At 43.2% G+C, this 23,300-nt stretch overlaps 4 protein-coding genes and 1 long non-coding RNA gene across 10 annotated transcripts; 3 read left to right on the forward strand and 2 right to left on the reverse strand.

Moving 5' to 3' along the window:
• The first annotated feature begins 1,346 nt into the window (after positions 1 to 1,346).
• On the forward strand, positions 1,347 to 5,042 carry LOC128260887 (calaxin). Of its 2 annotated transcripts, none has more exons than XM_052994198.1 (5): positions 1,347 to 1,684; positions 3,683 to 4,019; positions 4,083 to 4,206; positions 4,466 to 4,825; positions 4,885 to 5,042. In XM_052994198.1, the coding sequence occupies exons 1-5, from the start codon at positions 1,681 to 1,683 to the stop codon at positions 5,002 to 5,004; spliced, it is 945 nt and encodes a 314-aa protein (XP_052850158.1). In that variant the 5' UTR covers positions 1,347 to 1,680; the 3' UTR covers positions 5,005 to 5,042. The 2 variants fall into 2 exon arrangements, with proteins under 2 accessions (XP_052850158.1, XP_052850157.1); XM_052994197.1 differs by lacking the exon at positions 1,347 to 1,684 and adding an exon at positions 2,817 to 3,114.
• Positions 5,043 to 5,204: 162 nt separating this feature from the next.
• LOC128260888 (uncharacterized) lies at positions 5,205 to 6,988 on the reverse strand. The gene is made up of 2 exons (XR_008268189.1): positions 6,681 to 6,988; positions 5,205 to 6,611 (listed from the first exon to the last, which is right to left on the reverse strand). It is a non-coding gene; the product is annotated as an uncharacterized LOC128260888 (long non-coding RNA).
• Positions 6,989 to 7,936: 948 nt separating this feature from the next.
• On the forward strand, positions 7,937 to 13,163 carry LOC128260884 (epidermal retinol dehydrogenase 2). Its single transcript, XM_052994194.1, has 4 exons — positions 7,937 to 8,128; positions 10,803 to 11,298; positions 11,842 to 12,024; positions 12,657 to 13,163. The coding sequence occupies exons 1-4, from the start codon at positions 8,109 to 8,111 to the stop codon at positions 12,918 to 12,920; spliced, it is 963 nt and encodes a 320-aa protein (XP_052850154.1). The 5' UTR covers positions 7,937 to 8,108; the 3' UTR covers positions 12,921 to 13,163.
• Positions 13,164 to 13,644: 481 nt separating this feature from the next.
• On the reverse strand, positions 13,645 to 16,889 carry LOC128260886 (dynein intermediate chain 3, ciliary). Its single transcript, XM_052994196.1, has 2 exons — positions 15,097 to 16,889; positions 13,645 to 14,203 (listed from the first exon to the last, which is right to left on the reverse strand). The coding sequence occupies exons 1-2, from the start codon at positions 16,621 to 16,623 to the stop codon at positions 13,778 to 13,780; spliced, it is 1,953 nt and encodes a 650-aa protein (XP_052850156.1). The 5' UTR covers positions 16,624 to 16,889; the 3' UTR covers positions 13,645 to 13,777.
• Positions 16,890 to 17,434: 545 nt separating this feature from the next.
• LOC128260909 (regulator of nonsense transcripts 2) lies at positions 17,435 to 22,593 on the forward strand. 5 transcript variants are annotated; one of them, XM_052994249.1, is made up of 4 exons: positions 17,435 to 17,621; positions 17,698 to 20,550; positions 20,755 to 21,043; positions 21,105 to 22,593. In XM_052994249.1, the coding sequence occupies exons 2-4, from the start codon at positions 17,765 to 17,767 to the stop codon at positions 21,831 to 21,833; spliced, it is 3,804 nt and encodes a 1,267-aa protein (XP_052850209.1). In that variant the 5' UTR covers positions 17,435 to 17,621; positions 17,698 to 17,764; the 3' UTR covers positions 21,834 to 22,593. The 5 variants fall into 5 exon arrangements, with proteins under 5 accessions (XP_052850209.1, XP_052850210.1, XP_052850207.1 ...); XM_052994250.1 differs by having other exon boundaries at positions 17,701 to 20,550; XM_052994247.1 differs by having other exon boundaries at positions 17,435 to 17,596; positions 17,666 to 20,550.
• Positions 22,594 to 23,300: the final 707 nt, after the last annotated feature.

Genomic DNA, 23,300 nt, shown 5'->3' on the forward strand with positions numbered 1-23,300 from the left:
ATTCGATTTTACCCAATGGGATGGACTTGGAGGGTGACTTTTGGAGGGGTCTTAAGTGAAATCAAATAAAAGTGCAGATATTTAGCCATAACCGATCTACTGTACTATGTACTAACACTATAACAATACTTACACCTAAGTCTAACAGCAGAATTAATGAGTAATCTGATGATAGTTGTATATAAGTAACACACACACACACACGCCCTATATATGCCTATATTTATCAGGACACACAATAATTAAAACGTAATTCAAGCAATCGAATTCAGACGGAAATAAATACCATGGACGAAGGGGGATACAAAAATGAATTTAAAAAAAAAGGAAACGCAAAAAAAAAAAAACGGATTAAGAAAAAAACCAAAAAACATGTTACAAAAACAAGTGAAATCTAACAAATAAAAAAAGGAAACGAATGAAAAGAAATCTACGCCCGTTTCTTGGCCTTGTTTTGTCAATAGTTTGGTTTTTTTTATACCCTTGCAGAGGGTATTATAATTTCAGTCAGAAGTTTGCAACGCAGTGAAGGAGACGTTTCCGACCCTATAAAGTATATATATTCTTGATCAGCATCACTAGGAGAGTCGATCTAGCCATGTCCGTCTGTCCGTCTGTCCGTCTGTCCGTCTGTCCGTCTGTCCGTCCGTTTATATGCAAACTAGTCTCTCAGTTTTAAAGCTATCTGCATGAAACTTTCCCAAAAGTTGTCTTTCTATTGCAGGTAGTATATAAGTCGGAACGAGCCGGATCGGACGACTATAGCATATAGCTCCCATAGGAACAATCGGAAAAATAAATGAAAAAAAATTATAACTTTGCTGTTTTTTAATTTTTTGTTTAGTTCTTCGACATATAGTAATGGTAAAATATTTCCGATTTACGGTTTAAATTTCATCAAAATCGGACGACTATAGCATATAGCTCCCATAGGAACAATCGGAAAAATAAATGAAAAAAAATTATAACTTTGCTGTTTTTTAATTTTTTGTTTAGTTCTTCGAGATATAGTAATGGTTTAATATTTCAGAATTACGGTTTCAATTTCATCAAAATCGGACGACTATAGCATATAGCTCCCATAGGAACAATCGGAAAAATAAATGAAAAAAATTATAACTTTTCTGTTTTTTAATTTTTTGTTTAGTTCTTCGACATATAGCAATGTTTAATTATTTCAGAATTATGGTATAAATTTTATCAAAATCGGACGTCTATAGCATATAGCTCCCATAGAAATAATAAAAATATATAAAATAACTATCTAATAATTGAGCTGCAAATAATCATAGTTTCAATGTTTTTTTTTAGCACATACTCAAGTAAATCATAATTTAAATGTTTTCAAAAGTATTTAATTAATGCAATAGCTGCAAGGGTATATGAACTTCGGCTTGCCGAAGTTTGCTTTCCTTCTTGTTTTTTTCTTTGTTTTTGCCTGGTACCGCCCCATAAATCCGTGGGCTCCTTACCTAGACCAACTGACAATTGCCTGGGGATTGTCAACGCCTTGGAAACTGATGGAAAGTGCCCGCGTTTGTTGATTTCCTCTTCGCTCTTGTTTTCCTTTGTTTTGGCCCAAGGGCCGAGGGACACGGTTTAACGCTCCTGCGTGGAGTTAATCGGGCAATCAAAACAACTGAAACAACCACAACAATTGCACCCAGGAGCCAGTAAAACATGGGTATCTACTTTAAAGATCTATAAAACAACTAAACAACAACAACTTCCGTGTGTGCGCCTGTGTATCTGTGTGTGTGTGTGTGTGTGTTGTGTATCTTGTGCGGAGTTGTAATTACTCTTGGCGTTTCGAACATTTCCATAGCATACTTTGCAGCGCCCCCATAAAAGTCCACCAAGTTGCAAAATAGTTGAGCGCAAGTTGGCCAAATTCCATTTTGGGGCCAAAAGCAAGGAGTTTCTTCAAAAAGTCGGATGCACTTGGGCACAGGCCATAAAATGTTTACTTTATCCAGAGTCACGTTTAACTGTTATGTAATGGCAGTTACATTGCGTTTTCCATTTTCGTTTGCCTGTTTATATTGCTTCACTTATAAGGCATCCTGCAATGTATATGTATATATATATACAAAACCATGAAGAAGAATTATTTTAAATTTTATACTTTTTTAATCCACTGGAATTGGACTTAAAAGTGACATACCTGAGCTTTTTGAGCTTAAGTCCATTTTTAACAGTACTAACAATGTAACGCTTTTTCACTTTGGATCGAAATATAGATGAAAAACTGCTTACCCAGCTTACTCCGGAAGGTAAAACTTTCCAAGATCGAACAAATTTTAGCCAAACTGTGATGCGTATTATTATTAAAATTTGGTTAATGTCAAAATGGTTATTAATATTATCAATTTTAAAGATATTTGAACATTGCTCCTTTATTGCACAACCTGGTATGCTCCGTGTCCTTACCAGAATAGATCCCTTCGTTTGGCTTGCCAATCGCGACTGAACAACTTGGTTGGCAGTTCGAGCGATTGGCCAAAAAAACATGCAAGGTCCAGGTTTCCTGTCACACGTATAGGGCCACAGGAAGTTGCATTTTTAGGCGGAGAGCAGCACGACGCAGAGTGCAACCCGTTGATGTTGATTTTGATGGACTGCCAGGTCCAAACATGTTTGATTTATTCGCCCCATTCGTGGTGGTCGAGTGTGGGCGGTGACCTCATCCTTCTACGTTCGTTTGGCAACCGGGCAACCGTACAACCGATATCAACAAATTACATGAAACCGTATGCCGTACATAGGAACGGGTCTAGACACAGACAGCACAGACGGCACAGACGGTTCTCGAGGGCCCAAAACCCAAAGCCCAACACGCATCCCCCTCCCCAAAGTGGGGCAAATGGAAATGCTAATAAAATTATAGTGCCTAAGGCGGAGGTGGTCATAAACAGACAGATGGATAGACAGACAGGCCCCGGCCTCGGCCCCTATGTGCTCCTCTACTTATATGGGTAATCACAAGATAATAACATTTTTTCTCAAAGGCAGCACGACACAACAAAATAAAACAATGGGTGGAAGGAGTGCAGTATAGGCGCAGATTGAAATCAAAGTGAACACAAAACTAAATGAGTGCACCCGAAGAAAGCAGTAAGCACAAATTGGCTTTTATTTCCGCTTTAAAAGCACAAATGAAGACAATTATAAATTGGTGGAAACCAGGAGAAGAATATTAAAAAATGCCAACATGAACAGCTCTTGCTACCACATTTATTGTCTGATCATTAGGAATTTTGGGATGTGGACTTGAAAAACGTTAGATTATAGATGGCCATTTCTAAAACTTAAGCTTAAGCTTACTTGTCCAATATATTAGTCCTTTGCTAATGGTTTCTCCCAGTGCATTTGAAACGAAATAGCCGGCTGAAACAATTTATGGGCAGAATGTGAACGCTATTACCCATTTCGATAGGCCATGAATGGGATTGGGATGGGTAGGCGCATTTGCATTTCAGGCTTTGTGTTTGCTCTGTTCCACATACATACTTGAAGGGCTTTTCTGGCTTAGCTGGAGGCGGAGGAGGGGGGAGTGGGCCTGGGCCTGGGCCTGGGGGTCAGGGGGTGAGCGTGTCGACTTTGACACATAAAGTAGCAAGCCAACAACACAGAGACAGAGACACGCACCCATGTAACTTAACTGGCAATTTTTGGTTTTCAGGCAAGGCGGGCGCCGGCAAGGGTCGTTCGCCAACACCGACACCCAATCGCGATGGTGGGGCTGCGGCAACGGCTGGTGGTGCTGCAGCGGCACCCACAGCAACTGGAGCCGCCGCTGGCGTCGGCAGATCCACACTACATGCCAACAAAACGATACTGAAAACGGTATCCGTGTTCCTTGCCAGCGGCAAGCGCAACTCGAGCAACCAACAGTCGAAGGCCGCCGCGGCTGCTTTGCAGAACAAACGGCAACAGCGGCAACGGAGGATGGATGAGCTGAGCGGCAAAGTGAATCCCAAGCTGCTGGACAGTCTGCGCAAGAAGACGCGCTTCACCAAGTGAGTACTGAAGTGGGCGGGGCGCAGAGCAAACTTATCACTTATCAAATGGCGCCCGAGCAGGGACGAACTGGACGCCTTGTGCCGGATCTATCGCAAGCTGGTGTCCAATTGTCAGTATGCAGCCAAAACGCTGGCCTCCAGCTCCTCGAGTGCAGCGATTGCCAAGCCACATGCCGCTGTCGAGGTAAATAGTAATTAAATTCCACAGTCCACAGAGTGCTTCAATACCCTTGATCTAATTATTAACATAATCAATGTGAAGTACTTAAAACTGATTATCAATTATTTAATGCAATTCAATCGAATGTTAAACATGACTTCTCTTCATGTTTATGAGATCTTAAGTTCTGTAAAACACCCATCCTCTAATATTCCTGCCAAATGACCAATGTTATAATATGGAAGACTTAGTCTTAGTCAAAAATAAATAAATCTCCCCCAAGGGCATCGACCGCATTGTGTTCCGTGAGCTGCTGCACAGCACCTTTGACATCGTCACCGAGGAAATCCTTATGGAGCGCATCTTTTGCAGCTGGGACAAGGCCCACGAGGGATTGCCCCTACGTCTCGAGGGCTGGCTAATTGGTCTATCCACATTTCTGCGAGGCACTCCCACGGAACGGGCAGCCTTTTGCTTTCGCGTTTACGATCTTAACACCGATGGCTTCATAACCAAGGACGAAATGTTCACGCTGCTGAGGAACTGCTTGATAAAGCAGCCACAGGACGAAGATCCGGACGAGGGTGTCAAGGATCTAGTGGAGATAGTGCTCAAGAAGTTCGACCTGGACAAAGATGGCAAGGTGAGTTGAGAGCCCATTGGAGATAATTGTGGGAATAGCAGTGAGATGATGTGTTCAAGGTATCCATGGAGGACTTCATGGGCACGGTCACAGCTGAACCCTTGTTAATCGAGGCCTTTGGGCAGTGTCTTCCGACGGACAGCGCCGTGGTTTCTTTTTTCTCGACACTGCAGGTGTGATCTGCAACTGCTACTTAATATCTTTGAATTTGTTATATCTATCAACTATTAAATAAAAATAAAAGAAAATGTTTATATGAATCAAGGGTTAATAATTAAAAGGTATTTTTGATACCTTTATGTTTGAAAATCTTTTATTAATCAATAGGGGCTTAAGAGTTAAAAATAGATAAGTGAAAGTTTTATTTACTTTAATGCACACGTTGCCATAACCTTTTTATTGACAACTAATATATAAGAGTTGTCATTATAGTAGCTAATTATTTAGCTTATACACTTATTATAAATCACACTTGAACTGGTGACCCCGATAAATAGCCAGACGTTGAGCAGGTTCGATCGGTGGACGCACACCATTGCGACTAGTCGCTGTAGCCAGTTAACTGAGGTGACCCCGACCCACGACAGGGTTGCGATAGGCACGTATCAAAATTTGGATCATTCCGGAGATGGTGATGGTGATAAATGCAGTGCTATGCGAAAGCTTTAGATGAACCGCCAAGGCGTCATATTTATGCAAGCGTCGGGGTGAAACAATAAGCTAGTCAACCGGTCCGGTAATGCGAGCAAATTTATTCGATTAGCCAGCCGCATCCACAACTACAAGTGCACTCGTAGAACTTTAGCCGCATAGATACACACGCCGAGTGGCGAATTGTCACGAATCTTGTTTATCTATTGAATGCATTCATGCAACGCCCAAAGCTTGTTCTATTCGGAATTGTTTTGTTTCATTGGATTGCGCGATGCCTCCTTTAATCCCCCCTCCCGCTGGGGAGTGGAAGGTGGACCGGATCGGCGGAGAACCGGAATGAATGCAGCATACTATAACTGTATGGTGTCCAAGTACGAGTGGCCGGAAAGGAAGATGCTACCCTTGGCAAAAAATAGTGCATTTTTACGTAAATTACACATTGTATTAAGGTAATTACTTTTTCTCAGTAATTAACTTTAAAAACACCGCTTTTTGTTAGAAATATAATATTATACGTATATAAAATAGTTTTTTAAAGTTTACTATTTACACCATTTTATATTGCGTACATTCGGAATAGTTATTGGGATGTTCTATGTTCTCCATATGTTCCCTTTAAAATTCCTGTTATTCAATTTATTTAGAAAACTTTGTTGAATAATGCTTACCCACTGTTAACGAGATTGCGAAAAGTAAAATGCTAATAACTAATAATAATTACATATGAACGGAAAACAAATTATATATTCATTTCGAAATTATATGTAGTAAAAGAAAACTATTTAAATTTTTGTTAAACCGATTACAATCCAAAACATTCTATCAGTTTAATCATTTTTTTAATATAGTTAACCCTTAAGAAATACACTAGTGTCCTAGTATGTATTTTAAGTGTAGAATTAATAATTTCTTTGAAATATCTGTGAAGTATATGCAAATAACATAATGTTTTAATTTTAGATAACCTGTTATTTTATGATTTAATATAAATATTACAATGCAGCAGAAAAAACCAAACAGAAAACTTGAAGACCTCGTAAAGTTAAAGCTGGCCATATAAATAATTATATGGAAATGCACGGTTATAAATGCGGATATAACTTTTTAAGCCATAGTAACAAATCCGTATTATCTTACAATTAGTAAGAGTTCTATTAATACTAGTTTTTATAACATTTGTGGTCGCACTTTTATTACCCACTTGTTTGGCAAGTCGAATTCTAATCGCTAAGGGTTGGGTTCTAGTTGGATGAGTTTTCAGGGGCTGCCATAAGTTTGATTTTGCGTTAAACTTACTACGTTGACCTTGCGCGGAAAGTGAATCATCATGCTGAGCTGGCAAATAGTAAGGAGTCCAATCTAATCGCAAATTTAATCTCAGGGGTCAAGTAGTGTACAGCCGAAAAAAATATAAGATAATATAAGCAATCAGGTACCCTGCAACTAGAACATTTTAAGCCTTATAACATTTTAAGCTTTTAATAATTTACACATCAGAAACTAGCTATATTAATTATAATATTTTTAATCATTAAATTATTTTATTTTATTAAATGATATTTCAAATATATCTACCTCTCAGAAAAACACAAAAAAAATATTTGTGACTAGCTTTTTAAACAGTAAAAATAAGTATGTTTGTCGCACTAAAAATACAAATTAAAATATATAAAAAATTGTGTATCCTTTGATTATCGACTATAAAAAAATAAGTTGAGAATAAAGCCTTTTATTTTAGCTTGTTTCGTAAGGCATTTCCCTGAGTTAAGCTTTTTGGGGGGTCAAAGATCATCTGGGAGCCCTTATCTTCGATTTCCCATACGAAAATGGAATAGTAACTGTTCGCTGAACCGATCTGAACTGCGACTGAAACCGAATAATGTTTAGCCGAAGCTTTTGTGTTATATATCTGCGACGTGCATCTATTTTGGCACCCTTTCCACCTTTGGCATCTCTCTGTATCTTTATCTTCTCGCTCCGAGTATCCGAGTATCTGAACGATCTGGGTCGTAAACTCCACCGAGCTGTGTGCACTTATATATACATATATTGTATGAGACGAATATAGTTATACTTTTTTTATGGGCCACCAGTGCAGGGCACCCCCCGGCTGGGTGTATTATTATCGGACCCCGATTAACACACACTCGACGGCTATCTAACAAATACACTTGTGGATTTACATTTACTACATCTGTACTATATGTATGTATATATGGGAGCCAGGCGAACCGTTGCACAGTATGTCGGATGTCGTTCTATATAGATCGGATCGGATCGGATTGTAATGGAATAAATCGGAATGGCAGCGCCATTGAACATATGTCGTAGTCGTGCCGCTGCCTCTGTCGACGTCTCTGCCTCTGTCGACGTAGCTGCCGGCAGAATGTATCTACGAGTAGTGTACCGTACTGTAGCATACAGTATCTGAAAACCCCCCACAGTGCTGTGTGTGTGAGTAGATTTGAAATAATAACTTATAAGACCGGCGTGGCGGTACGGTGCGTACGTACTGTTTACTTTACTGAATATTCAGTCCGAATTCGTTAACAGCCGCTAACGGTTTGCTCCCGCTGCTCCGATCGTCCGCATATCCCTTTCTATATAATATATATACGATCCTGCAAACATGTCGAAAGTGTCGCAAAGGTTAGTAATCAACGAAATGGAAAGCTGTTGGCAACAAAAATGGGGAGAAAAAGAGATCAAATCAAACAATCTTATCGATGGAACTTTGTATACATATGTACACGAGTAGTGCAATATAAAAAATTCAACCCATGTATAATCGTCGGTGATAACAGAACCTTATCTGGGGGTCTACAACTAATGCCCAGGAGCAGGGTTCAATGTGTACCGGAAAATCAACAATTGTGATAGTTCAGCAATTAGCTCAGAGACCCATTATAGATCAATTGACCAACTCATCATCCATATATGGATGATAATCTCGGCAACCTTTGACCATTGTGCAATCTGGATCAGCTCACTTGAAGCGTCATTCACCTTCATCCGACTTAGTTTAACTATTTCAAATTGCCCCATAAACCTTCACCAGTGATCGTGTGCAGTAGTTATTAACTGTCATCTACATTTGGTTGGGCCAAAGGATCATGCTGCATTTAGGGGATATATTTAAAAAAAACTTACTTAAATCTTGAAATTATACATCTTTGGATAGTTCGGCTTGTACCTTAAAAACTATAGATGCAAGTCTAAAGATCCTTCGTACTTAAGCATGGATACATAAAATTAAAAAAAAATACATTTTTTAAAAAATGTATTTCTCACTAAAATATTATGATCAAATTATATAATATTTTGAATTTTAAATTAAATATACTGTAATAACTTAAGGACTAATGATAAAATTAAAAATGAATTTCCTTTTTATTCTTCTTAAAAATCCTTAAGCACACATTTCCCAAACATTCTTAAGCCACAAATCTTAAAAACGAAACCTTATATAGCCAATCACTCCATACAAGCTTATGAATGGTGCTGTTTTTCAAGTGAAAATCAGCATTATCATTACCAGGGCGTTGCAAAAGTTCTTGTTGTGCATTTGCTTGGGAACTGACTAGGTGGGCTGTTCAGCACGATTTGGTCTGATCGACTATAAATAGCATTCCAGAAGTGCGCCGATAACGCGGTCTCTATGGAAGTGAAATGTGGGCGCGGGAGCGGAAGCGAGACGGGGCGATAGAAAGTGAAAGAGAGCGAGTGAGAGGGACAGAGGCCATGGTCAGGGTTTCTCAAGTCGGATGGCACGATCTGGTTGACTATATAACACAATATATATGGCATGGCTCGTTTCTGCTGATCGCAATACGTAACGGAAAGGCAAGAATATACAAAAATAAAAGCAAAGTGCTGTAAACATTTTGGCATTATCAAGATCTCACGCAGCTGCACCCGCCAGTATAATTACAGAATATGAGGTGGAAAAAAAAAAAAAAAATAAAAACGCTGACCCAAGATGGCACCACCCCATTTCCACCCACTTTTTTCCCTCCGCCCTATTTCCGTAGGGAAATATTCAAAACAGAAATATCATGTAATATTTAACAGAGTAAAAAAAATTGCATCAAATGAGGGGTAGTTTGCTTTTGATTTATTTGCTTTATAATTTTTTTTTATATAAGGTAATTTTTGGTTTTGTTAAATTAATAATTGTCATTATATCAATCAATATTTGACTTTATTAAATTATGTTGACATTTATTCAATAACGTTTTCTTAAATTATCTGTTATTGAATAATTTTTGTGAAGTGCGTAATTTTACAGCTTTTAAACTGAAATTTCTTTAAACGCAAAATCTTGGAAAATACGAAAAGGTATGCTGAATTCAAGGATACATTGTTTTTTTCGGTGTAGCTACAAAAAATGTGACACCAACAATAGAGGATGCCAAAGGTCACCCGATTGTCGCTCGCTGTGAGATAAGGCCTACACGCACACTCGCCATCCAAATGGCCCTTGGTCATGCAAAAGTTAGGATCCGGATTAAGCCCAATTCTCATCTCCACTCCGCTTCGGTTCACTCCATTTTATAATTGTGATGCTCGGATCAAAAGTCAAATTAGCGCAAACACGCACTTCCCACAAAATCACAAGCAATCCGTCAAGTTTCATGCAATTATATTTTATATGTAGTTCAAAATAGTTTTATAAAAATAAATTGGTAAATGTTTAGAGTTAGATTAAGTCAGTAAGTTTTTACTTGACTCAGCGGATGATGCCCACACCACATTACAAAGTGTTAATAATGGATATTAAGTTAATACGCCTACAGCAGTTTATGTCTGAAATGGGAAAGAAACCTATATTTAAATTTGATATAACTTGGGGTCAATATACCAGTTCTCAGTTCATTTCCCATTTAAGTGTCCGTACTACCATAACTGAGTTTAACTGACAAATGGAACCCAACAATGTTGCATTAAACTTAACAATGTTTCAGTTTTAACTTAGTTGACAGCGGGAATCTTCACACTTGCTGAAAAATAAAAACTATTTAAAATGTTGTTGGATTTACTCGTTTCTTAATCGTTAATCATGATGATAAAGCACTTTTGAGTGTACAGTTTATCAAACACGACAATCTAAAACTAACTATGGTCGTTCTCTACAAATAACAAGCTGTACTTTTTTCATCGATTATTGTCCTAAACTAATTTGGTCCCAAATAAAGTAGAACTAAGCCCAGCTACCTTAATTTTAACCATAGTATTCAATATATTAAAAAAATTGGTATACGGAATAGTTGCACATGCATTTTGAAAACTATAATATTGATGATGTACCTTTTTTTTTTTGCAGTGCTGGCAACAGCAACACTGCCAACAGCAATGACATCTACAACATCGTCCTGCTGGTGGTGGACATCGTGATGCTGATCGTCAAGTTCTGGATCGCGATCGTCGAGGCCATCGTCGGCCTCTTCCGACCAGCTCCCCTCGAGGAGGTCAATGGCAAGGTGGTCCTGATCACCGGCACCGGTCACGGCATGGGCAAGCAGATGGCCCTGCAGTATGCCAAGCTGGGGGCCACCGTCCTGTGCTGGGACGTCAACGAGCAGACCAACAACCAGACCGTGAAGGAGATCCAGAAGAGCGGCGGCAAGGCCTTTGGCTATGTGTGCAATGTGACCAAGCGCGAGGAGCTGCTGGAGCTGGCCCAGAAGGTGCGCAAGGAGCACGGATTCATCCACGTGCTGGTCAACAACGCCGGCATCATGCCCTGCCACCCACTGCTGGAGCACACCGAGAACGAGATTCGTCTAATGTACGACATCAATGTGATCTCCCACTTCTGGGTGAGTTAAAAGCTCCATTTTTCCTTTTAAGTAGCTTACAAAATTAAAAAAAGTGCAGACGAGGATCGATTTGATTTTTGTTGTATCAATAAAGCTGGTATCTGGTAAAACATTAACGTATCATTATATTCTAAAATTTACTTTATTATTGTATAGTACGACTAAATCAATGTTCAACATAAAATGCTAGACGTTTGTTTAACACGTTTGGATACCAAAAACTTATTAACTTGTCTTTAATCCAAGATTGATGTTTTACATTAAGAGCTATATTTTTCACATTAATAAGATGCAAAATCATAAAAAATGTTCAATATATTTTATTAATTAATTTTCTATCCATATATTATCCATGAGATATAAAAGATCATATAATATGACATATATTTTTGTCTTACTTCTGAGAATACAATAATATGTACTGCCAGATATTTTTTTAATACGTTTGATTCCCAAAACTTAATAGTATACATATCTTATACATATTTTAGTTTATTAAGCTCACGATTAACCTATGTAAGATTTGATCTGCTCCATCCACAGATGATCCAATCCTTCCTGCCGGACATGATTGAGCGCAACGAGGGCAGCATTGTGGCATTATCCTCCTGCGCCGGACTCTTTGGACTGGTCAACCTGGTGCCCTATTGCGGCACCAAGTTCGCCGTTCGCGGCTACATGTCCGCCCTCGCGGAGGAGCTGCGTCAGAAGAACCCCCAGAGCAATGTAAGCATCACTTTGTTTTATCATTCAGTGATTCATGACAATCAAACTGGGGGCGCGATAAAAAAGCTATCATATATAGTAAAGAAACGCAGTTTATTGCCAGCGTATTATAACGCATTTAAACAGCCTGGTTTTTAGGTGCTGGTTTGACATTCTCGTTGTTACTTGTGCACCTTAGTTCCAGGCAATAGGCTCATAAAAAAGAAAACATTTAATTTACCTTGAATTTAATGTTAATATTAAAGAGTTGCTTTTAGGACTATAATGATTTCATTTAGTTCAAAATATGTATGACCAACCACTTGTTCTGTAATATTTAAGAAATTTTAAATTTTGATTTGGAATCTAAGAAAGAATTATACCCTGCGATAGTGTTGCTTAAAAGATCCTAAATATTTCCATTATATTATCAATACAAACTGAATACTCAACTATTTATTCAGTAATATTAAGAAAAATCTATTTAACCATAAACCCAAAAAGATAATTATATTTTGATGATAGATTTTGATTTGGAACTAATCAGAGAATCGTTGCTTTTAATATCCCTTAAGATTTCCATGTTACCAATACCAAATTTTCTAATAATCAGACCCACATTAATAATTACATTATCTCTATCTAAATTTCAGGTCAAGCTGACCACCATCTTTCCGTACATGATCGATACGGGTCTGTGCAAGAACCCCCGCTACCGATTCCCCAGCCTGTTCAAGCTGATCTCGCCCGAGGTGGCCTCCGCGTCCATCATCGAGGCCCAGCGCCAGGGATTGGAGGAGGCATCCGTTCCACGGCACTTTGTGGCCGTGGAGAAGATCGGTCGCCTGATTCCCCGCAAGGCAATGCGCCTGGTGAACGACTTCCTCGACACGGGAGTGGATACGGATAAGCACTAAAAGGTGGACCTTTCCCATTTTACCCCCAGTAGGTCATAGAGCTTTATTGTTTTTAAACATTTTTTTTTTTTACTATTATCTCCTTTTAATTGCTGTGTGGAGAAGTGCAACTAATTGCTATGTGAAAAGTGAATTTAGCAAGCTCAATTTAGTTGTTAGAAAGGTTGTTACTTAATTAAAGGCGAATGTTGTCGGGCTAATTGTGTTGGTCGTAATAAAGGTCTCCAAAGAGTACTCCATAAAGTGATGAAATGTTGCTTCGCTAGTTTGACCCGTGAGTCTGACTTAATGTGCTTATCATCTGGTTGTTTTCTAGTTCATCACGCTATCTGGGATGGTATTGTATGGAATGAATAACTTTATGGTCGTGTGAATTTGTTAAAGCTCTAATTTAAGTTATTAAAACAAGTTAACCCACACACGGGTTATAAGATTATAACACGAATTGCGTAACTTCTTACTGTTAAATTAAATTTAACTTGTTTGACCAGTATAACAGTTTTTATGGTTACCCTTATCTTCTAACACCTTATATAATAACATTTATTGAACGTAAATAAAAACTGGTAGTTAACTTTTAATATGTGTGCGGTACTTTTTCGTACTTTACATATATGTATTTTAATATTAGATTTTTTGGCTTGTCCCGTATAACAGTATTTCTGGTTACCCTTATATCCCATTAACCATAATCCCATTTAAAGATAATATAATTTAAAGACAAAACAAACTGGTGGTTATTATCATTAACTAACTTTTTCATATTGTATCTACATTTATTTGTTAAATGCAGTTTGTCCAGTATAACAGTATTTCCGGTTACCCTTTTTGCTTATCAGCCCACCCAATTTTATTTACTATTGTTTGGCTGAGCCCCCCGAATATCTTTGATCGGGAGAAAACCTAATGTCGTAGTTCATTGGAGACGGTGGCTTATTACCGGGATATGTGTACGTGATAAGGTCCCCCTGGAGTAGCTCGTCGTGCGGACTCCACTCCTCGAAGACCGTGGGCTCATTGATCACCTGCCTCTTCGATCGCTTTTTCTCCACACTGAGTATAATGTCCTGGAACTCACTGATGGCCGTCCGGAATTGTTCGTCGCCCTCGATCATCATCACGAACTCATCGGGATTGTCGGGATCCAGCTCGACAGTGGCGCCCATTTCCTGCTCCATCCGCACACGATCCTCCTCCGCCTGCAAAAGCGTTTTCCGCTTCAGCTTGACTTCATCATAACGAGCCTCCAGAAGTTTACTCCGCACTATCTCACGCTCGAACATCTGCAGGGTAGAAATAAATAAATTAAGGAGGGAATTTGGAAAAACGATTAACCTTGCAGTTGATCGTATAGAGTTTCTAATCTCCTAAGCATTATGAAATTCGGAGCTCTACGCTTTTGCAAAGATAAATTATGTAGAGGTCTTCTACTCATTCGAAAAATAAATAACCAAAAGAGCAACATTGTGATACCATATAAAAATAATTAACTTATAAAAAATATTTGATATATAGATATGATAAAACCAGAAAAAAATACTTGCTTTTAGAAAATTTCCCTAATTACTACTACTATTAAGTTTAGGAGATCTACAGAAATTTAAGTTAATTTCTAGAAGAAGGTGATAAAAAAAGTTTGGCTACACTGATAAAAAAAAAATTAGATAGTAAAAATTAATATCTGACTATTGAACTGAACATTTTATATTTAAGATTTAAATTAAATATGAAATCAGTATATTAAATACAATGGATATTAAATTGCATGATTTTATACTAAAATATTTGTATTTTTATACTTGATTTAAATGCATTTTATTAAAGTTAAATATGTTTTAAATTTAAATTAAATTTTCCGATAATAAGATCAATTCTATAAATAGTCAATTTAAAAATTTACAAAAATTTAAATAAATTTCATATTTGAAATATATTATAGCCGTAATGGACGAAATTTTATTTGAGTGCAAAATATTTGGATTGACTAGGTTTTTTTTACCAGTGCATTACCATTGTAAAATCTGCAGAAATTTAAGCTATTTTTTAGAAAAATGAAAAAGTTGTCAACGGATGCCTATAAATTTCTATTGAATTTCAAAACCCTAGGAGTTTTTGGTGAAACCATGTTATAGATGTGGTAATCTGCGATGGATAAACCAAAGATTGGAACCCGTACGGCAGCCATGAGTGCCTTCTCCTTGCCGGTGGCCTGTCGCATGGACTCATCCAGGGTCAGGATGTGAGTGTCGCCGTTTTGCAGGGCAACGGCCAGGAGATCGCCCTCCGGCCGGAAGACGACGTCCGCAATGGTGACCTTGAAGTCAATGGAATGAATGGGCTGTCGATGGCTGAGCAGCAGGTCCCAGAAGTCGACCACTCCATTTAGATCACCAGTGACGAACAGGGAGCAGCGACCCGTGCTCCAGGCACCGCAAACGATCTGGGTCTGCTTCCGGAAGTACATGGTGGAGGGTCCGTCCTTGGCCTCCTCCGACCAGATCCTGGCCCGCCAATCTCCGGTGACCAGGAAGTTCTTGACAAAAAACGGATTCCGGTTGATACTGCGCACGGGTCCGGCGAACAATGGATAGTTGGCCAGCAGGGTTTCCGACGGCGTCATGCCCTTGCGATTGCCCACAAACACATGACCCATGTCGCTGCCGATGATAAAGCGCACCGGGATGGTGTACTCGAACTCCAGCACCGTCACCCCATGCGAATCCATCCGGGACTGGCGCTCCTGCGGCTCCGGCTCGAGCAGCAGCTCCTGCATGGGCATTTTCAGGTCCCTGGTGTCCCAGTACTTGATGGAGCCGTCCAGCGACCCCGAATAGAACTCCGTGTTGGACTTGGAGTGGACCCAGCAGAGGGCCGAGGTGGTCTCCCTGTGGGACACCTCCAGGGGGCAATTGCGAATCGGCAGGCCGCCCTCCAGGGTGCTCCACAGACAGACCTGGCCCAGCCCCGTGCCGCCCACCATGTTGTTCTCGTCCTTGGGACAGATCTTGGCCAGCGACACCGGCTCGTGGCAGTCGTAGGTGATCTTCGGCTTCAGGGGATTCCTCACATCCCACACAAACGAGGCATTTGCCTCGCCAAATGGCTCATCAGCGAGGAAACGCAATCGCTCGCCCCGGCGAAATTGATTGGTGAACTGGGTCATAAACTGGCGATCGTTGTTGGGCATCCACTCGATGGATCTCAGGCGGCGGGCCGGCAGCCACAGGTCATGGAACACATTGCACACCCTGGCCCGGAAACTCATCCGAAGGTCGTGGCCCAGCTCCAGCGGCAGATCCGCAAAGAAGTTCTGGTAGATGTTCAGCGTGTTGTTCTGCTCCGCCACGGCCATCGTGGTGCGAATCATCGCCAGCACCTGCTCGCCCCAGCTGTCCTCGCGCTCCACCTTCTTGCGGTGGCGCAGCGTCTGCTCCTCGTCCAGCGAGTTCACCTCCTTGGGCCAGCCGCCCTCGTAGTGGTCCATGCCGCGATGGTCCAGCGTCACGTTCTCCGTCTCCATGGTGGTCAGCGCCATCTGGCGACTCAGCTGGGTGGCCTGCGCCGCGGGGTTGCGCAGGATGTACTTCAGCCGCTGACGGCCACTGGGATGCACGCTGACAATCAGCTCATTGCGGTCCTGGAACCGACACTGCCGGCCAAAGCGACGCCTCTCGCGGGAGTAGATGAACTGGTTCTGGTGCATGACGGGAGGTGGGATTTCTTCCAGGGATTAAGCTCCTTTCAGGGGTTATAGCTTCATGGGATTAGCCAGCTCCAAGGAACTTCAACTGGTCCCAGGGATTGAGTTACTCCTTCAAGGAATTAAGCTGCAGCACTTAGGAATCCAGCTTCTTCGAGGGATTGGGTGTGCTCCTATTGCTCCTCCTGTGTCTTCTAAATCTTTTGTTTTTTGTTTTTTTTTTTTTAGTTTCTGTAAAAGCACTATGTGTCCTGTGTGTTTTGTAGATGTGTTATTGAGTATTTTTGATTAAATTCGAAAATCTGCCTGAGAATACCCATAACTTTAGGCAATCAAATTGAATTTCATAGTCGTACACCTCTTAGATGTTTGTGGTTTCATATTACAATAGGCTGCATTCAAATTTGTAATTTTATTGACATTTTTAAGCCATTATAATGTTGTCTATCTGATTTCAAAGTTTGTGTCTTAGTTATCTTATAATTTTCATTTAAATAATCAATATTTAACCCATTTTTGAAGAAAGGTAACATATCCAAAATTGACCCGATTTGAAAGTGTTAAAACTTTTCATTTAATACTATATCAACTTTTTAATCCACTTTTGAATTTTTGCTATTTCTACATTATTGGTTGTTTGCCGAAAGGTAAGCAAAGCTCAATTTGTTGTTTTAAATTAGTGTTATCTTTTTACCATCGCCCCTAACGTTTTTTTTTTTGTAAAGCTTCAACGCTTTTGAAAACATTTTTATGTCAAAGTAGTAACCCTACGGTCACACGGCCACCAATCGCTATCGATATCAGGAGGCGCTATCGACTGCCCGATAGACCGAGCACGCCTCCTATCGATTGTGAAGTCTAAAAAATACAAAAATAAAATAAAAGTTATATGAAATAAATATAAATAACAACGAACAATTTGGTTTGATGAGGAGCAGCCAGTGGAACACTGTGGCCCGCCATTGACCAACTTGAGGTAACTATATATTCCCATATAGAAAGTACGCATAATCAGGCATATCGCATGCTGACACAAACAAAATAGTTCGATTTGAATGTGAATCTTCTACTTGCCAGCAGATCGAATTTCGGAACGGAGCAGCTGGGAATCGGGCAAAGTGAGTCCCGTCAAGGAATTGCCACGATGCTAGCTAGCGATTCCACAGCACCGGACGTTCTGGAGGCGCCGTTGGCCAGCACGGCCACCAACAACACGGCATCGGCCACAACCACAACAGATGGTGCCACACCGCCAGAATCTGGTAAGGATCAGGAGCAGGCGGTGGCGACGGCCCCACCGGAGGACAGTAGCAATGTGGAGCAGGGCGATGGCGATGGTGATGCCGATGCCGATGGAGATGCCGACACGGATGCGGATGCGGAGGCATCTGCTGCTTTGGAGGCCGAGGAGCGCGAGGAGCTGCAGCAGTTTATCAACGAGCTGCGCGAAAAGATCGAGGGCAAGCGGCAACTGCGGCTCCAGAACTCCACATTCGAGCTGCCCGGCGAGGAGCACTTCGCCAGGCTGGACTCCAACCTGAAGAAGAACACGGCTTTTGTGAAGAAACTCAAGCTGTTCACGGCCACCCAGCTGGATGCTCTGCTGCGGGAGCTATCCGCCCTGAATCTGAGCAAGTACATCTCGGAAATATGTGCTGCTCTGGCGGAAGCCAAGCTCAAAATGACCGATGTGCCGGCGGTGGTCACGCTGGCCTCCCGGCTGCACTGCACGTACGCCGACTTCGATGTGCAGTTCCTCGAAGCCTGGCAAAAGGCGCTGAACATCAAGGCCAGCGAGAAGATTGGCAATCCCAGCAAGCTGCGCGTGGATCTGCGCCTGTTCGCCGAACTGGTCAGCTCTGGTGTGATCCAGATGAAGCCAGGACTGGCCCAACTGGGCGTGGTGCTGGTGCACTTGATTGCCCAGGACAAGGACGACCACAGCAACTTCTCCATCATACTGTCATTCTGCCGGCACTGCGGCGAGGAGTACGCCGGCCTGGTGCCGCAGAAGATGCAACAGTTGGCCACCAAGTACGGTGTGGAGGTGCCCAAGTCGGACTTCCTCACCGCCGACAAGCAGCTCAATCTGCGCACCATGCTCAAGGGCTACTTCAAGGCCCTGTGCAAGCATGTGCTGGCCGAGCAGACCGAACTGATGAACATGACCAAGAACATACGGCGCACCATGGAGTGCAAGGGCGAGATATCCACGGAGAAGCGCGAGAAGTGCGAGCTGATGCAGGCGAGCTTCGACAAGCTGCTGGCCTCCGCCCAGTCGCTGTCGGAGCTGCTGGGCGAGCCGCTGCCGGAGCTGGCCAAGGAGTCGGAGTGCTGCAATCCGGGCACGGTCATCGACAACATGCTCGACAGCGCCGCCTTCGGGGTGCTCGATCCCTGGGGCGACGAGGAGACGCGCTCCTTCTATACCGACCTGCCCGACTTGCGGCAGTTTCTGCCCAACTTCTCGGCACCCAAGGTGGATCTGGAGACGCTGGAGGAGCCCAGTGAGCTCACCGAGGAGGCCATCGAGGCCAATCTGGATGCGGAAATGGATCTCGATGATCCGCCCTCCACCGCCTCGGACACGGCGCTGGAAACGGCCAGCGAGGAGCTGCCGAGCAGCACACCGACAACAGCTACATCGACGCCGGCCATCGCCACGTCAACGGCGGAGGATGTGAAGCCGCACAAAATGGGCAGCGCCCTGATGGAACTGGGACGCCAGCAGCAGCAGCAGCAGCAGCAAAGCCAGCAGAACCAGAATCAGAGCCAGACCCAGACCCAAACCCAGCTGCGGCAGCAGTTCGATGGCTTCCTGGTCAACCTGTTCAACTGTGTGAACAAGGAGCTCATCGATTCGGCGGCCATCGAGTTCCTGCTCAACTTCAACACGAAACATCAGCGCAAGAAGCTGACGCGGACCATATTCTCGGTGCAGCGCACCCGCCTAGACATCCTGCCCTACCTCTCGCGCTTCGTGGCCATTGTGCATCTGTGCAACACGGACGTGGCCGCCGATTTGGCCGAACTGCTGCGCAAGGAGTTCAAGTGGCACATCCGCAAGAAGAACCAGCTGAACATCGAGTCCAAGCTGAAGATTGTGCGCTTCATTGGCGAGCTGGTGAAGTTCGGGCTGTTCAAGAAGTTCGATGCCCTGGGCTGTCTGAAGATGCTGCTGCGGGACTTTCAGCACCACCAAATCGAGATGGCCTGTGCCTTTGTGGAGGTCAGCGGCGTGTATCTGTACAACTGCCGGGATGCCCGGCTGCTGATGAACGTGTTCCTCGACCAGATGCTGCGCCTCAAGACGGCCACGGCAATGGATTCGCGCCACTCGGCGCAGATTGAGAGCGTCTACTATCTGGTGAAGCCGCCGGAGTCGTCCAAGCGGGAGCCCACCATAAGGCCGCCCATGCACGAGTACATCCGACACCTGATTTTCGAGGAGCTGTGCAAACAGAATGTGGAGCGGTGCATCAAGATGCTGCGCCGCATCGACTGGCAGGATCCGGAGACGAATTGTTATGCCATCAAGTGCCTCAGCAAGGCGTACCTGCTGCGCTTCCCGCTCATCCGCTGCCTGGCCGATCTCGTCTCCGGCCTAAGCTCCTATCAGCCGCGGGCGGTGACCATCGTCATTGACAACGTGTTCGAGGACATCCGCGCCGGCCTGGAGATCCATTCGCCGCGCATGGCCCAGCGGCGCATCGCGATGGCCAAGTACCTGGGCGAGATGTACAACTACAAGCTGGTGGAGTCCACGCACATCCTCAACACGCTCTACTCGATCATCTCGCTGGGCGTGTCGATGGACCAGAGTGTCGTCTCTCCGCTGGATCCTCCCGACAGCCTGTTCCGGCTAAAGCTGGCCTGCATGCTACTGGACACGTGTGGACCCTACTTCACCAGCCAGGCCACGCGCAAAAAGTGAGTGTGTTTTGTCAGCGTCTTACATTTAAGGGGCAATACCAGTTTGGCCTATTTTTGCTGGCATTTTTTTAGATAGGTTTTAAGATAATAATAAGAATTTTCTATACAATTATCTACAATTTTAAGTAGATACAAAAAAAAAAACCCGGCTAAAAGTATTCGTTCTTCTGGTTGTAATGCATTCCTTCTTTTGTTCCTCAGACTGGACTACTTCCTGGTCTTCTTCCAGCACTATTATTGGTTCAAGAAATCCCATCCCGTGTTCAGCAAGTCGGAGAACACCTCCGATTTGTTTCCCATCCTGGTGGATCACACCTATCGCGACTGCCTGGCCGGTGTGCGGCCCAAGCTGAAGCTGTACAAGAGCTGGGACCAGGCCAAGGCTGCTATTGACCAGCTGCAGGAGAAGCTGTACCCGCAGCTGAAGGCCAACAGTGCCCAGGATCCATCGCTGGCCACGATCAGTGAAATAAGCGAGCTAGACGAAGGCGTAAGTATTTTCTGCACACAAATCAGATCTGTATCTTACTAAACATTTGTACAAATGCCAGGCCACCGATGAGGACTCGGGATCCTCGAATGACCAGCGGGAGCGACAGGTTGCCGGCCAGGAGCCGGAGCAGAGCAACGACTGGACGGAGAACGAGACGGAGCCACCGTTGCCCCCACCGCCGCCGCCGGAAAAGTCCAAGGAGGATCTGGAGTTCGAGCACCTGTACGAGAAGATGACCACGGACTCGTACCAGGAGCGGCTGAAGGAGCCGATCAAGGCCACGGCCAAGGACATACCGGTACCGATGATGGCGCGCCTGCAAAAGAAGTCCTACGAACAGATAACGGGTGGCCAGGCCTCCGGCAGTGCCAACACCAATGCCACACAGATCTCAAAGGCGGCCGCCAATCATGAGGCAGCGCCCGGCTCTCCAGGCCCAGAACCGCCAGATGGCAATGGTAAGTCAGGAGCAGCAGCAGTCGTGCCCTTCGTGCTGATGGTGCGCGGCAACAAGGGCGGCAAGCAGCAGTTCAAGTCATTCGTGGCCCCATCCGACTCGCATTTGGCCATCAACCTAAAGCTGCAGGAGCAGAAGATCCGCGAGGAGAAGGAGAAGGTCAAGCGGCTGACGCTGAACATAACGGAGCGGATCGAGGAGGAGGACTACCAGGAGTCGCTGCTGCCGCCGCAGCAGCGCAACTTCACCCAGAGCTACTACCAGAAGCCCAACAAGCACAAGTTCAAGCACCAGAAGGGCGCCCCCGATGCGGACCTCATCTTCCACTGAGACGAGATGCTGCCCCAAACGCTGCTTGCTGCCAGAACCGAAGAAAGCCGCGGTCGGGGATGAGCCCCCGGGTGGCTTGTGTGTGTGTGTGCGTGTGTGTGTGTGTGTGCGTTTCCAGCCTTTTCAGCCTGGCCAGCGCACCGATACCAGTTCTGCTGCTGCTGCTGCTGCTGCTGCTGCTGCTGCTGCTACTGCTGTACGGCTCCATCGCCTGCGATTGTGTACCCACGAAATCACGGAATCGAGAGAACGAGGGAGAGCAGCGCTCCAAGAGCCGTCCACTCTCAGCCACAAGTAATGCCCCAAGCTCCGGATTGGGTCCAATCCACATGAGCCACATCAACCTTAAGCCGTACTTAAGCCAACAAAACCAATCCAATTCAAAACCACACTTTGCCAACACGCAATCGCAGTCGTGGTGCCACTCTAGCCGCTCAAGCCGCTCAATCCAAATGGCCCATGTCCACGTCCTCGATATTATCGTGTATATAGACTACATAACTGCTACTCCCCCGATCCGATCCGATTCGTATAGCCGTATATTTTAACACTACATAGTACGTAAAATTGCCTAGACTTGTTTCGAAAACAGACCCTAATGAATAACAAAGCATGTATACAACGATTTATACAGAACATACATATATATATATACATATATATATATATATAGAATGTTATGCACGCATCCGATATTGCCATCCGATGTTCGCTGTTCCATATTGACATTTTTGAATCAAATGCAGAATACAGTCTGAAAGTGAGTGTTTCTCCTTTGGGGGAAAAGTGGAAAATGAAAGTGGATAAAAATCTAAATGCTCCGAGGGATGTGGTGATTCGAATGCCCTCCAGTAAGTCTACGAACTTATTTTTCTTGATATGTTTGTGTTTTATAGTGTTTTTTTTTGCATTAATTTTACTCAAATAAGAGTGATACAGCTTAATGTAGGTTTCTTTTTTATATTGCCACAACTCCACCTCATTTTTGTATCGGCTTTTATACCCTTGCAGAGGGTATTATAATTTCAGTCAGAAGTTTGCAACGCAGTGAAGGACATATTTCCGACCCAATAAAGTATATATATTCTTGATCAGCATCACTAGGAGAGTCGATCTAGCCATGTCCGTCTTTTAAGCTATCAGCATGAAACTCCCCCAAAAGATGTCTTTCTATTGCAGGTAGTACATAAGTCGGAACGAGCCGGATCGGACGACTATAGCGTATAGCTCCCATTGGAACAATCGGAAAAATAAATGAAAAATAAGTATGCCTGCTGTTTTTTAATTTTTTTAGTTCTTCGACATAAAGTAATAGTTAAATATTTTAGAATTACGGTTTAAATTTCATCAAAATCGGACGACTATCTCAAATCGCTGATAGAAATGAAAGGACATCAATTGGTCTTTATTAATTATTAATTAGTAATTATTTCCCAGAGTCTTCAAATAACAATATAACACATTTTT

The sequence above is a fragment of the Drosophila gunungcola genome (assembly GCF_025200985.1).
Source record: "Drosophila gunungcola strain Sukarami chromosome X unlocalized genomic scaffold, Dgunungcola_SK_2 000043F, whole genome shotgun sequence".
Taxonomy (NCBI): domain Eukaryota; kingdom Metazoa; phylum Arthropoda; class Insecta; order Diptera; family Drosophilidae; genus Drosophila; species Drosophila gunungcola.

Excerpts from the sequence above, each read along its gene's own strand:
- LOC128260887 (XM_052994197.1), top strand. The coding sequence starts at position 3,093 with ATGAGTGCACCCGAAGAAAGCA. Across the intron at positions 3,115-3,682 it reads GAGTGCACCCGAAGAAAGCA|GCAAGGCGGGCGCCGGCAAG; the intron begins GTAAGCACAAAT and ends TTTGGTTTTCAG. Across the intron at positions 4,826-4,884 it reads ACCTGGACAAAGATGGCAAG|GTATCCATGGAGGACTTCAT; the intron begins GTGAGTTGAGAG and ends GATGTGTTCAAG.
- LOC128260884 (XM_052994194.1), top strand. The coding sequence starts at position 8,109 with ATGTCGAAAGTGTCGCAAAG. Across the intron at positions 11,299-11,841 it reads ATGTGATCTCCCACTTCTGG|ATGATCCAATCCTTCCTGCC; the intron begins GTGAGTTAAAAG and ends CTCCATCCACAG. Across the intron at positions 12,025-12,656 it reads AGAAGAACCCCCAGAGCAAT|GTCAAGCTGACCACCATCTT; the intron begins GTAAGCATCACT and ends TCTAAATTTCAG.
- LOC128260886 (XM_052994196.1), bottom strand. The coding sequence starts at position 16,623 with ATGCACCAGAACCAGTTCATCTACTCCCGCGAGAGGCGTCGCTTTGGC. Across the intron at positions 14,204-15,096 it reads AGAAGGCACTCATGGCTGCC|ATGTTCGAGCGTGAGATAGT; the intron begins GTACGGGTTCCA and ends TCTACCCTGCAG.
- LOC128260909 (XM_052994249.1), top strand. The coding sequence starts at position 17,765 with ATGCTAGCTAGCGATTCCACAGCACCGGACGTTCTGGAGGCGCCGTTG. Across the intron at positions 20,551-20,754 it reads AGCCAGGCCACGCGCAAAAA|ACTGGACTACTTCCTGGTCT; the intron begins GTGAGTGTGTTT and ends TTTGTTCCTCAG. Across the intron at positions 21,044-21,104 it reads TAAGCGAGCTAGACGAAGGC|GCCACCGATGAGGACTCGGG; the intron begins GTAAGTATTTTC and ends TACAAATGCCAG.